Source organism: Diuraphis noxia, unplaced genomic scaffold (assembly GCF_037042655.1).
Source record: "Diuraphis noxia isolate RWA-SAM2 unplaced genomic scaffold, SU_Dnox_SAM2 contig0002, whole genome shotgun sequence".
NCBI classification, from domain to species: domain Eukaryota; kingdom Metazoa; phylum Arthropoda; class Insecta; order Hemiptera; family Aphididae; genus Diuraphis; species Diuraphis noxia.
The window spans coordinates 41,949,939-41,964,586 of record NW_028301712.1 but is presented as its reverse complement, the minus strand read 5'-3'; the positions used below and the strand labels follow the sequence as shown (position 1 = coordinate 41,964,586).

The window sequence follows — 14,648 nt, the reverse complement described above, 5'->3', positions numbered from 1 at the left end:
CACTAGCTATTGAATAGGTATTAAAAGACAAAAACATAATTTTAATTTTAAACAACATATTGCTTTTAATACTAAATAATAGTTTGCTAACAGTTTTTAAATATATCGTGAAATGTAGTTTAATATATTGTATTTATATCAGCGTATCCTATACCAATGCCAATAAAAAATAGTATTACAAGTTTAAGATAACCAGAAAAATATAAAGGCATTTAGATTAAGATAATATTGTGTTGTGTTATTACGTATAGTAACATAAAAAAGTATTCAGTATTGAAGTAATAGCCTTGGCCCATGTTTGAAAAAATATATGCTAAGAGTACCTACCTATTTAAATAATGAAAAATTATTTAAGAATTTATTTGCCTTACAATGGTAACCACTAATAAGAGATTAAAATACACATTATTTTTGCTGTAAAGAAATTAAAAACTGTCTATTGTGGAGTTTACAGTGGTAGCTTAGTGTCTACAAACTGAGGTTTTACTGTTTAATATATATTGTATAAGTATGAACAGTAATGATTTTTATTATTAAAAGAAAAAGTCCAACATTTATTGTTTGGAATGTATAGGTACAATGTATGCTATGCAAATTAAATATTATATTATAATGAAACATCTTAATATCTTATATAAAATCATCACAACAACAAGATTTATTATTACACATAAATATCACAATTGGTAACCAAAATTAGTATTTTTTATTACTTTAAGTACAACATTATAAAAAAATATTTCCTTTAACCAAAAATAAAACTAATATAATCAACAATTATCCAATATATTTTTAATTTTTCACAGAATTTGTTGTAAAAGGAGGTTTCCATCCCCCAAATTTTAATTCCAAGTGTTTTGCAACAGCTACACACAACCGATCTTGATTCATTCCGGCAACCACCTATTAAATAATAATTGGATAATATTGATATTATTGGTTATTAATATTAATCTATCAAATATAAACTAAAATACAATATACCTGTATTCCTAATGGTAAACCATTTAGACCTAAACCGAGTGGCACTTGGGTGACAGGTAGCTTCAGCACGTTGAAAATAGCCCAATAAGCAAAATTATATGGATACAAGAATGGCTCATAATGGCGTTTAGCTGTGGTTGGAGACGATGGGAAAAATAACACGCTATCATCACCCAACAATGTCTAAAAGTGAATATTACTTTAATTAGCATACTAATAATAAATGTTCTTTTTTTTTTTATTAAATTAAAGTGTTTCTGACATACAAGGTCATCGAACTTATTGATATAATAAAGAATTTTTAACATCATTAAGTTGTTAAGCGTAAATTAATTACAATATATACAGTAAATTACAAAGATGAATAAATAAATAAATAAATGTTCTTGTTACATAATATAATACTTAAAATTAAACTCTTCAGTTAAAATATTAAAGCTTGTCTCAATCCGCTTCATAGCTTGAGATAATTATGCCTTAGTGCAAATTCAAACTGTGGGCTTATTATTCGAACCACGGCTTACAAAATTAAAAAAAAATTTAATTTTAAGTAAGATAAATACTAATATTGTTTATAGTAAGTAGCATAGAAAGTGATAGCTGTCCGTCATGCGCCAAGCGAAAGTTTTTCTAAAGTAGTTATCAAATACAAAGGCCGCTATGAATATTAAACGTAATAGCAGCATGACAGTACAATATTATTGAAAATTAATGGCTACAGTGGGTTATGAGGGCCAACACTCATTTTTCATGCTCACAACTATACTATAATATATCAACAAACTCATAAATGTATTCCTATTACAAAAACAGCACACACCGCAGATCTCTGATATCGTCCTAAACCATTCCTTCACTGAAAAGAACAAGGAACATCCGAAAAATTCCTTTGAATAAGTTTAATTTATAGACAAAATAAATTTTGCTTTATAGGTCTATAGTTTAATTTTTAATTGTTAAGAGTTTAAAATTATGGAATCATATTCTAAAGCTACTGCACTTACATCTGATTATGTTGTGGTGGAGATGAATATATTCAACAAGAAAGTAACAATTTATCTACATATTGAATATTATACGGTAGTATAGTACGTGGCACAACAAAACATGGAGAGCTGTAAACACCGCTAACTTTGATTTTAGAATTCTAAACTCAAAGCTTTTAAATTTCATAAGCCCCCAAACCATACGAACTTGTTTTGTATAATGCCTATTATTTTTTAGAAAGAATGAAAAAAAAGTAACTATGATTTGATAAAACTGCAACAATTTAATATTTTTTTTTTTTTGGATATATCCGCAGAGAGGTACAGGAAGAACTCTCCGATAAGGCATTAATACAGCTTAATATTTTGCTCCTTCCCCTTCCCCTAAACAAATTTACCTAAGTGAGTTTAAAACACTCAGCCATATATTTAAGAAATTTAAAACTAAAATATCTATACATTTACCGATATTTCGTTTGAAAGTTTTTCAATCTCAGCATCAGCCCAAACTGCATTTACTTTAGGTAGTTGTAGATCTATTAATTTTAATACGGCAGCCAAGGAATGATTTGAACGTCCTACAATAATTTTTGGGACTTCTGACCATACAGAAACTCTAGTCTGTAATAATAGACATTTATAATATTATTTTTAAAATAATTTAAAATTAATTACTTGATTGTTTCCCAGTGTAGCACAAAAATCTGATTCTTCTTTTGTCATAGAGTGTCTCCATAAGCTATAGCTGTAACGGGTACCTGTAAATTTGACTCCGAGTGGAGGCAGTTCAGTGATAGAAGCTATAGACTCTATAACATGATCCAAAACTATTTGTAATTCATCACTGATGGGACTGACTCGTGGATCATTGGGCTTATCAACATAGTAATATTTCAAACTAGATAAATCAACCTAAAAAAAAATCATACAAAATTATTATCCATGTAATTTTTTTTTTTGTACTATTAATTAATATATTTTGCTTACTTCTTGCCCAATTTTCAATTCCAGAGATTTTTCAGGTCCAAGGAAAGCTTTAATTACTGGAGTTAGATCTTCAGCGTACTTAGTAATAGGTCCTGCACTGACCATGGTTTGTTTTTCCGTGCCTTTTCTAAATGTCATACCTTTTGTATTTATAAAACCTGAAAAATTGTAAAATTACTATGAACAAAAATCATATTGATTGGTGAATGTCAACATACTAAAATTCATTATTGTTTTACATATTTATGCATAATGGTGTCCATGAAATAAGCATGATGTTAATATACTTTTGTCATAAATTCAGAAATGACTTAGGTACCACAATAAAACACGAATTAGGACATTTGTAATAATTTAAAAATCATTCAATAGAAAATATAATTTTGAAAATTAAAGGAACAAGTTGGGTAGAACATATATGGTGCATGTAGAACAAAAGATGATTAGGTAATTAATAACAGAAAGTAAATCTAACAGAAAGAGCCAGGTAAGTCAACTCAGTCTTGGTATGACTAAAGAACATATCATTTATAACCAGTAAAATATAATTGTATCAATGGACTGTGTTGGAATGATTAATTTATAACAATTTATTGTTTTTTGTTTTACAAAAACAATACATTTTATAGTTAATAATACTAGTATGTACATTGTACATTAGCTGACAATATATATTATACAAATAAATTAAAAAATGTAATCTTATAAGACAAAAATAAATATTAAATTAAATATTTTCCTTACCTGTAGTTAACTTATGCCCAAATAAACCACAATTAAAAGCGGGTATACGAGCAGATCCTCCAATATCTGTTCCAAGACCCAAGGGACTACCGCAAGCTGATACTATACTAGCCTATTATAAAAAGAAAAAATAATTCTTAGAAAAGATTATATTTAGGATAATATTAAACATACTTCACCACCAGAAGAACCACCAGCTGAATGATTTGTATTATAAGGATTATTTGTTTGTCCATAAACTTTATTTCTAGTTTCATACCATAGGTTTATTTCTGGAACATTTGTAACGCCTAAGAGTATTGCGCCAGCAGTCTTTAATGATTTGACAACTTCTGCATCCTCATTGCTTTTCATGCCAGTTCTTGATATAAGACCTAAAGTCCAAGACATACCTTTTGCTGCTGTACTTTCTTTAGATGTAAATGGAACACCAAATAAAGGTTTGCCATCAAAAATTAAATTAATTTTTTCTTCTGTATCAGCTAATTCAATAAGTTTATCATATTCATCAGCTTCAACTAATGCTTCGTCAAAACGTGTGTCAACCACAGCGTTTAAAATTGGGTTCACTTGTTCAATTCGTTTTATGAAACATTCTACAACATGACGACATGTAACTTCTTTATTTTTAATTTTATCGACAATAGTTGTACAACAGTCGAGAACCAATGGATCTTCTACTGGGGGCAATGCTTTTGATGGTGTATTTTTGTAAACATAGTCAAATATAAATGACACAACTAGGTCATAGACAAACCGAAAAAATGATATTACATATGATAAACAGTAACAAGGATTTGATGTTTTTGGTTTTTTGGATGGGCGGAATTTCTTCAAGTGATCATTTTCCTTTTTTTCCTAAAAATATGTATAGACAATGGATAAATATATTTTTTATGTAGGTAGTCAATAATAATACTTAATATTTACTTAGAAATCATAGGAACACGAGATGTTAAAATAAATTTTAAACGAGAAGAGTTTGAGAAATTAAAATGTATTTACTGGACTAAAATTTACAATCGTGTAACCTATACACATTTGTAGGTTTTAGTTATAGCTTCTGATTAGAAGTATACACAGGGAGGAGGGTAGTTTGGATGTCAAAACTTAAAGTTGGAAATTTCTGTGTAGGTCGTGTATACCTACACTATGCCACTACTTCAGTTATTATATAATTTATAACTATAGAATTTTTATTACTAAAAGTTTAAGAATTTATTATTTTTTTATATTTGATATTTTTATTCTTTTAACAGATATTTCATATAATATACAACTTGATAATTATAAATAACAAATATTTAAGTACCTAGCACATCAACAGTCAGTGGCAGCTATCTTAGAGTATCTGTATGCGAACAATACAGAATAATACTTTGGAATATTTTAATAGGTAGTATAATAGTAACTATGTCAATAGTTAAACATTTGTTGTGGGTGGATGGTTATTTCTTATGTCTACTACACCTATATTTTTAAGGATAACTACCACTGTCAACAGTAATGAATTTCTAGAATGTAAGATTACATAACATCTATAATAAATTAAATTATGAATTAGCCTACCTATAGGTATTTCATGATAGTTGTAGCAGGTTCAGGCCTGTCGCTAGGGCACAAGAAGTCGTGCATTGCTTTAGGGTGCCATACATGTTATAGGACGGCAAGATTAAATAAATATAGATAAAGAAGAGCACTACTAAATTTTCACTTTAGGGCAGAAAATGTCCAACACCAGGACTGAGCAAGTTTGGATAATGTTGTTAACCATGTCAACAAAACATAAGTATTATTCATACACATTAGAGAAACTTCTGTTCAAGGCCAGAATTACATTAAAATATTCATAATTATAATTTTACACACATTTTTCATGTATCTACCTAGTATCTACCAATATAAAAATAATACAAAAAAATTAGCTTATTTAAACAAGTATAAAGTAAAAGTATGTGAGATGATCAACATTACCTTTCTATATCCAGCCATTGCAAGTATGTCAGGAGTAGGTTTCTTTAAGTAAACAATCAACAGGTCAACACGCAAGTAAAATTAAAACAATAAACGAAATGTTGACATGTTACTCTGATTGTTGATTTTGAAGTGGGGTAAGGTAAGTAGACAAAAATATAATATTATATTTATAAGTATATTTGCCGCGGAGTAGGAATAACAAATCGCGTTATCCACTGTTTTCAAGCCACCTTGAAAAAAAAAGCTTAATATTGAATAATAATTGTTATTATTATTTTTGAAATCAACGCATAACGTTGTATTAACGATTCTCAAAATAAATTATCCGCAGCGAATTTATGTTGCGATTTTGTAGGTATATAGATAAATGAAAATTTTTATTCTGTACACGATTCGTTTCACATTTTTAAATTATTAGTTTAGTAGACATGGAACTTTGAAATAATTATTGTAAATTGCAATATTTTTCTGCTTCAATGACTATAAATGTATAATTTTTTCGATTTTTTCTATTTAGTTCTTTACTTATTCACCATTGATAAAACACGAGCATCATAAGTTTAATATCAATGCTATATAACCACAAAATATCACAACTCACAACACGCCACAGACGACAGATTGTATTATCAGTTATTCAAGATGGATTTAAATCCATATTGGCACCACAGATTTTTATAAGTTAAGTTTAAAGTTAGTATAATAGTCAATAGAAGTCTGTAATTGGCATAGAACAATATTGGATACATTTTTAATTTTTGGTCTTATGGTATTACTAAATAGTAGCCAAGAGTTTATCATGTGTAAATACTAAATATACTTTGGTTTGATGCTTAGATTTATGAATTATGATATGGTACAAATATCGTAGGTATTATTGTAATTCCTAATCCGAAAATACCTTTGGGACTTGGGTTATGGCCTAATCTGTAACTTCCAAAATATTATAACTTGGTTCATCGTGTATTTTTTTTTTAACTGCTTTCTCAGACGTGCCAGACATTTTTTGGAGTAAATACCCGTTTTTTTGTCTTAGAAATAGATAGGTAATATTATGTTATACCATGGCCGTACCTGATAAAGTGATAAAAAGTATAATAGAAAATAATTGCCGCGACATTTTTATGTCTGTTAACGATCTACTTGTTATAATTTAGTTGTTTATTGTAAATATTTCCTTGCATTAATTAATAAATAACAAATTCTTGTAATGTGTATAGTAATAGGTATAGTAAAATTATATATAGTAACATTACACTATTTCACATAAATAAATAAATATATATTATAGTCTCTCAACGGTTACAACGTCGAGGGTTATATTAAATAATAATAAAAATATATAACAGAAGACGAACAATTTTTACTGTCATAATATTATAGTCACAAGGCTTTAAAAACTAAAATATTAGTTATTGTCCATTCCGAAGCTTGCTCGATCGTAATAAAAATTGTTCTGGACGTCGTGGCGAAGACATGTCATCCAGAACTGACCATGATCCATAATCCATTCATCTGATTTCGATATGTATTGTTCCGAGTTCGTCTACTTTCCTGCGTGCACTATAACTCAACAATGACAAGGCGTCGTCACCAAACCAATGTTCACCGTTACTACAGAATGTTTCGATTTTGTTTTTAAAAAGTAAAATATCAAATACATCAAGTCAGTGGCGTGGCGATGGGGGTAATCGAGAGGCGGCCGCCTCTCAGTTTTTTTTGGTGGGTGATGGGTGACACTGGGTGGATGGAAAATAATTTAAATTCATAATAACGAATTTAGGAAAATAACACATAAAATGATATTTTAATATTGTCTAATATAGATATAAACGAAAGCTAGTATCCAGTAGGCAGTGATTACTAACCATTAGGTAGTTGGTAATAATACCTACCTAATAAGTACAATTGTCTGTGAAAAGCAATCACCCCCCCCCCCCACCCTATTTCCAATTGAGAGACAAAATTATGGTTGATGGGTGGGTGGGTGGGTGGGTATCGCAAAATATACTTGCCTCTGAACATATTCGAGTTCGCCACGCCACTGCATCAAGTCATCAAATCGTACATTGTTTTATCGGATGGATCACCAGTGTTGATGTCAATGTTTTAATGCGATAAAACATATCGTTAAATCGACAATATAATACAATGTAGAAAAAATGGTTGTTTTGATAAGTATACAAACCAATTTACAGTGATGGTTGGTGACATAGGCGGGTCCAGACCTCATTCGCAGGTCATGCACAACAGTGGCATATCTAGGGGATGGGGAAACTGCCAATCCTGCCCCCTCAAAAAAAAATAAAAATTTCTGTTAGGGTTTGGGGATATGACCTTGAATTATACACATGATGAAAAACAAAAAATTTAATATGAAAATAGAAATTGAGAAAAAAAGGTTCATTTTATGCATAAAAATGTACTATGTAAGTTTGATCAAATTTGCAGGTCATGCCTGTGCATGACAGGCATGACCCGTGGACACGCCTATGGTTGGTGAAAGAATGTCAGATGATCTCTGCAATCGCTACCAAAGCCATAAGTTTAAAGTTTTAAATAGACTAGGCGGTCGCGGTGCATCATCAATGTATTAACCGTCATATATAGGAGTTTGGCCGATTTTCATTAACCTATCGTCGACGACTTATTATTACTTATTGATATTTTTTTTAGATGTTCGATCGATGCTTGATTTTTCAAAGAAATAACGGTAATAACGATGTTTTTGGTTCTCGGAACGCATTAATTATTGTTTCGGCGGACACGGCTATGTGAGGAATCGGTGAATTGACCTAAATGGATAGGTACAGTGATTTCAGTATTTTTTTTATTTTAAATGAGCCTCAACAACAAAGGTTATTGGCCTTTGAGGCTTTAACATTAATATTTTTTTACACAAGAATGAATCATTAACAATAATATATACAAAACAAAGGTAATAGTACGAACAAAAAAGGATTGAGGTATATCTAGGTTAAATAATTTGTTATAGTTTAGTTTGTTTTAAATAGCTGATTAATTTTTCAATGTTGCTTGGCTGGGGACTTAGGGCTTCTTCCAGATTGTCTTCTATGTTGAGCTTGGTTCTGATGTCGGTGAATTTACGGCAGTGGCATATTAGATGTTCAACCGTGGAAGTTTCACCGCAAGTTTGACATTGGTCAGGTTCTGATCTGTTCATAAGGTGTTTATGGGTCACCCATGTGTGGATTTCAGTATTATATCAGTCCTGAAGTTTTGTCTCAAACACTTTGTTGCTGCTCTGGCCATTTAGCCACATCGTTTTGGTAATTAAACTTCAAACTCGCGTCACATCGTGTCCTACGCGAATCCGCCGAGTGCGACGAAAAACAGAACAGCTTTTATTTCGCCACATCGGACGCTTCGCTCTGCAGTGGCGGAACAGCATGGTGAGAATAGAATTCGTTCGCACTCGCCGGATTCACGTGGGACACGGCGTCACGCTTGATAATACCTAATAATCGAAATCAATTGCAACTGAAGCTCCCGTCGTCGCAATGCGTCAACATCGTGCGTACAGACGGATGAACGGAATACACCACCTGCAGTCGTCCACTGCAGTTATTCCTCAACGTGGTCGGGATCTGTTATACTGTTCTATGGTTGTACGGATGTTCAGTGTACGAGTTTCACGCGTTATACTTAATTTATATTTAATATTATATATATTTATATTTTATACTTAAGTTATATTTAATTTATCCAGAACGCGCATCTGAATCTGTAAAAATCCGTCTTATGTCGCTATATATCAGTAAGAGGTGAAATTGGAGATTTCGCTTCGCAAAAAGCCCCTTAACAAGTTGAATCGCGGATGATTGATCTGAGCGTTATGACACGCCGTCACCGTGATGTCCGTAAATAGCCCCCCCCCCCCCCCGACCAATTTCGGATACTTCGAATTGCAAACATGCACTGAATTCACGGTCATCATCATATATATATATATATTAGTCACGGTCGACATGGGTTTACATTGTTTCAGTTTTTCATATTTAAACCACGTGCCCAATTTCAAAGTGCCAAAATTTATAAATTGTCGAACGTTTGAAACGGGAAATGTTTGAGCGCCGAGTACAATCCGAATCCGTACTATTGTTGGCCACGAGCGTGGGCCCAATGGCGCCGAACCTATAACCCAAGAGGGGCGACTGCCCCTCTTTTTTTCGGTGGGTGGGGTCGTAGGGTTCCGTGGGTACCCCAACAAACTATTTATGAATTATGTTCCTGACTCCTAACGCCTAAGCTATTGATATATATGGACATATGGTATTTGAATAAATATGTAGCACTGTAGCAGGCCGTAAGGAATAGCGAATAGGATCATAAGGATAAACAACTAGCCTGAGTTAGTGAGTAAAGTTGGCTGACAATTTATTAATATGAAATAACTTATTAATAACATACGCACTACCTGCATTGTTATTTGGTACTAATAAATAATAATCAATACACAGGTACGTGTATTGAGTTGTCCACTACGAGTGGAGGTAGTCAATAGTTATTATAATATTATTATAAAAATCAATTTCGATTTGAGCAAAATACATATTTTTGTGAGTAATTATTAATGTTATTTTGTTTTGTAGAATCTCGAATAGACGAATCATAGTAATCATACACTATGATTCATACCTGTATAATAAGTACAACTAAAAATGACAAAATATTTATTGTTATACTCCTTACTAGTCGAGTACAGGCAACTAAGTATGCTTAATTTTCTTAACCATCTTATCAGAAATAATATTATCTTTATCTATGTTATCTATATAGTATATACTTCACCGATTTTGGATTTCAGTTTTTAGTGCTCTATATTGTCGGCAATAGTGCATTTTTGCATTCTAAGATTTTTCTGCATTTTAATCATCTTCTGGTAGAATATTTTGTTTGATTTATATAATTATAATTACAATATAAATCTGAACAGTTCTCCCATTATCAACCATAAACATGAATGTTGCAAGAAAACAATTAAATGCCATAAAAATCTTACATGCAAAACTATTAGATACGGTAAAGTACTATTTATATTAATTTATTCATATAGACTTATGCGAAATTTTATACTTCTAATTGAAATGTTTTAATATGAGAAGCAAAATTCCCATTCATATTATATTCATTAATATTTCAAAGTAAATACTAATTTTAATTCTACGATAAGATGTTAATGTGCTTATGAATCTCGGATATAAAGTTTGTTTTGAAATAAGTTGGACAAAAAGTCATAAAATACAAATCTATTATATTTTCATTAATAGTAAATAATATATAATATACTAATTGATCCTCATACACTTCGTTGGCCATTAAAAATACTGACTATCTATATGATTCAATATATTTGTTTATTTCTTCGTTTAATACCCGGCTAGTCATGATTAAAACTTTCCGTGAATTTACCCTATCTTAATTTCTATTGAAGATTTTTAATACAGTCATATAAAATACAGCACTAAAATTATATTCAATCATAATATTTTCTCGCATTTTTAGCTTTGTAAAAGGGAAACAATTTTATGCCTAATAATAATTAATTACTAATTTCTAATTCTTCCATGCTAAATTGTATGAGGAATAGCAACCCTATAATATACAAAAATATATTTATATTTATTATTTCTATAAAAAATCTCAAATTTGCAATAAAAAAAATTAAGGGTCACTTATTAAGATAAAATATAGCCTATAAATTCATGGGATTGTGTAACTTTCTGATGGTAAAAAAATGTTCTAATTGGTTAAGTATTTATAGAGATTAATCCAAACAAACGTACTATTTTTCTTCATTACATAACCTTTTTACTCCTGTAGGGGTTGAATTTTATAAAATCCTCTCTTAGTGGGTGTCTACATTACAAAATTAAACTACTGACTAAATTTCATACTCATAGCTTCAGCAGTTCCGGCTAAGCGATGATGAATCACCCAGGTTCAAGTTATTTTATATATATAGATTATATATATTAACCATGTATATTTATATAAAAAAAATTATTAATTTTCTTATACAATATTAATATAGTGTTATATTTGATTACTATTCTTATACTTGCCTTCAGTTTACAAACTTTCATTTAAAAATTTAGAACCATTGTTAATATAAAAGTAAGTTAAAAAATAGATTTTACAACTATCATTAAATTTTTTTTTTGTAAGTAGTCAATATATTTTCAATTCATCAATCAATCTACCTACAAAAATAATAACTTTATTGACCATAATCATAAGGAATAATCAAGACAGTAATCAAGTATAATATAATATTAATATTGTATAAGAAAATTAACTACATCTTTAAATTAATAGTAATCATATAATATATACCTATATAATCATATGAATATAATATAATATTATTAATTATCAATATAATTATAGATGACAATTTAATAATATGTTTTATAATTTTTGACTTATGTCTGACAAAAAAAAAGTGTTATCAGACTTTTTTTCCAACAGTAAAAAAATGAGTACCTGCCGAATTTTTAACCGATTAACATATCTATATTATATTAATTGATTTGATTAAAATTGTTATTTATTTTATGAATAAAGAAGTTTTTCTAATTTTATTACAATTGCAACTAAACAATAATTATAAATTCAAGATACATAAAAATATATTAAAACTATATTTGCTTATCTTTGAATTTAACTTATTTATGCACTTATTATAGTTAAAACGACTTCAGAATGATCTTGCCAATAACTACAATCAAGATATTGAACGTCTTAAATTAGAACAAGAATCATTGAAAGCTCAAGTTGAAACAGAAATAGCAAAACTTAAAAAACAAAAGATTCAAATTCAAACCGGAAATGTAAGTTAAAATATCATTTTGTAGGTATTTTAAAAGCATAATATCAACTATAATTAACAAATCTCAAAAAACAAAATCTTTAAATAATCGCTCTAAACAACTATTAGTGACAACTTTTTTGTACACTACATTTATGATCATAATATAATATTAATATATAAATTACTAAATGGGTATAGGTACTATTGGTATTATCATAGAACATAATAGAAAAAACAGCTAGCAAAATCACATTTTCCAATGAAAAATATTTCAGAAATGCCTTTAGAGCTCTTCCAAAGAGTCTGTTCCAGAAGTTCCAACTTATAAGTTACGAGTACTAAATTCTAAATTCTTATTAAACTTTATTAATAAATAAATTATAAACTACACACCCTACTATATTTGTTAAATGTGCTTAATTAATTATGTATGATAAAATAATAATAATGATGCTCAATAAATTAACAATATCATTGATGGTGAAACCAACTTAACTGTAAAAGAAAATTCTTATAATTTTATACTTCATAATGTATTGTGCTAAAGATAGCTAGACATTAACTTTCAATAACTGCATCTAGAATGAAGATGAAATATTAAAATTGTATTAAGATTCTTTATTCTCCTACCAATTATGTTAATATGCTATCTATGAATTTAATTTCAATAAAGTTATGACATTTTTTATTAAGTAGCTTAAAATATATTTGATTATATTAATTAATAATTAGAATTTTTAAATGAGACATATCATATTAATTTCATTTGTTTACAGGATATTAACAAATGTATAACAAGTTTTGTTGATGATGTTAATAAAGAAGACACTTTGACTGTGAAAAAGATTACCAATGATAAATGCAGTGATAATATTGATGTTAAAAAGAACAATCAAACTTTAAAAACTGAAAAGAAACAAAAAAAAAATAATCCAGGTGAAACAAATGATACATTTAGAGTGTATACAATTGATATTAAATTTAAAATATAAAAGAATTATTAAGTAATTAATATACTAATTAATAAAATATATTTTAGCTGTTCCTGCAAAAAATACTATTACCACACCTGTAGATTTTGGTAAATTAGATTTACGTGTTGCTAAGATTTTAAGTGCTTCCAAACATCCTAATGCTGATGCTCTATATGTAGAAACTATAGATGTGGGAGAAGAAAAACCAAGAAATGTTGTATGTATATTTACATAAATATTATTAGTGATATATTTTTAAATTCATATCAGATAAAATTTAATTATGTATAGTAATTACTTTCTGAAATATATATCTAATGGAAATGTACTTTATTTTTGATAAAAAAAAGTATACTTAACTATTAATATTTTACTAATCATATATTATTTCTAGGTAAGTGGGTTAGTGAAGTTTGTTCCATTGGAAGCAATGTCTAATCGCATGGTTGTGTTGTTGTGTAATTTAAAACCTTCTAAAATTAGAGGTGTTTTATCTGAGGCAATGGTAATGTGTGCTAGTTCGCCAGAAAATGTTGAAATACTGGAACCACCACCAGGTTCAGTGCCAGGAGATTATATAAATGTAGATGGATACACTAGATCTCCAGACAAGGTATTGAAAGTATTTGAAGAAATTGCACAGGATTTGAAAACAGATGAAAACTTACAAGCTACTTATAAAGGAATTCCTTGGACCGTTGCTGATAAAGGAGCTGTTGTAACAAAATCATTAAAAAATGTTAAAATCAAATGATTAAGTATTTCCTCAGCATAAAAACAAAACAATATTATATATTTATTTTAGATTGTATCATTATAACTAATATATATCAAATAGTACTGTATTTGTTTTTTTAAATAAACCTATGAAACACAGTAGTCTGCATTTTAATTTTTATTATTTTAACATTTTTATTGATCTAAATTATTAATGGGTTTCAGAGTAACCTAAGCCTAACTAAACCTAATTTTACTTAGAGAACTACCCAAGGTGGTTTTACACAACAAGTCAAGGGACATTTTCTATTTAATTGATAGAGTGAGCGTAGCAGTGATTATATATAATATGTCATATTTTGTGAAATCGATCTTTTCATGAAAAGATGACCATTTTGTGAAATGGAAACACGTTTTTTACACTTTGCGAAATTCAAAAATATT

General features: G+C 29.1%; 2 protein-coding genes across 2 annotated transcripts; one reads left to right on the top strand and one right to left on the bottom strand.

The window, feature by feature from the left end:
- Positions 1-683: 683 nt before the first annotated feature.
- LOC107167432 (fatty-acid amide hydrolase 2-A) lies at positions 684-6,211 on the bottom strand. The gene is made up of 8 exons (XM_015516462.2): positions 5,676-6,211; positions 3,876-4,559; positions 3,702-3,813; positions 2,958-3,115; positions 2,646-2,882; positions 2,436-2,591; positions 985-1,167; positions 684-903 (listed from the first exon to the last, which is right to left on the bottom strand). The coding sequence occupies exons 1-8, from the start codon at positions 5,691-5,693 to the stop codon at positions 793-795; spliced, it is 1,659 nt and encodes a 552-aa protein (XP_015371948.1). The 5' UTR covers positions 5,694-6,211; the 3' UTR covers positions 684-792.
- A 4,286-nt stretch (positions 6,212-10,497) lies between these two features.
- On the top strand, positions 10,498-14,366 carry AIMP1 (aaRS-interacting multifunctional protein 1). The gene is made up of 5 exons (XM_015516454.2): positions 10,498-10,721; positions 12,389-12,532; positions 13,290-13,449; positions 13,553-13,704; positions 13,882-14,366. Exons 1-5 carry the CDS (start codon positions 10,659-10,661, stop codon positions 14,239-14,241), a joined length of 879 nt encoding a protein of 292 aa, XP_015371940.1. The 5' UTR covers positions 10,498-10,658; the 3' UTR covers positions 14,242-14,366.
- The last annotated feature ends 282 nt before the right edge of the window (positions 14,367-14,648 follow it).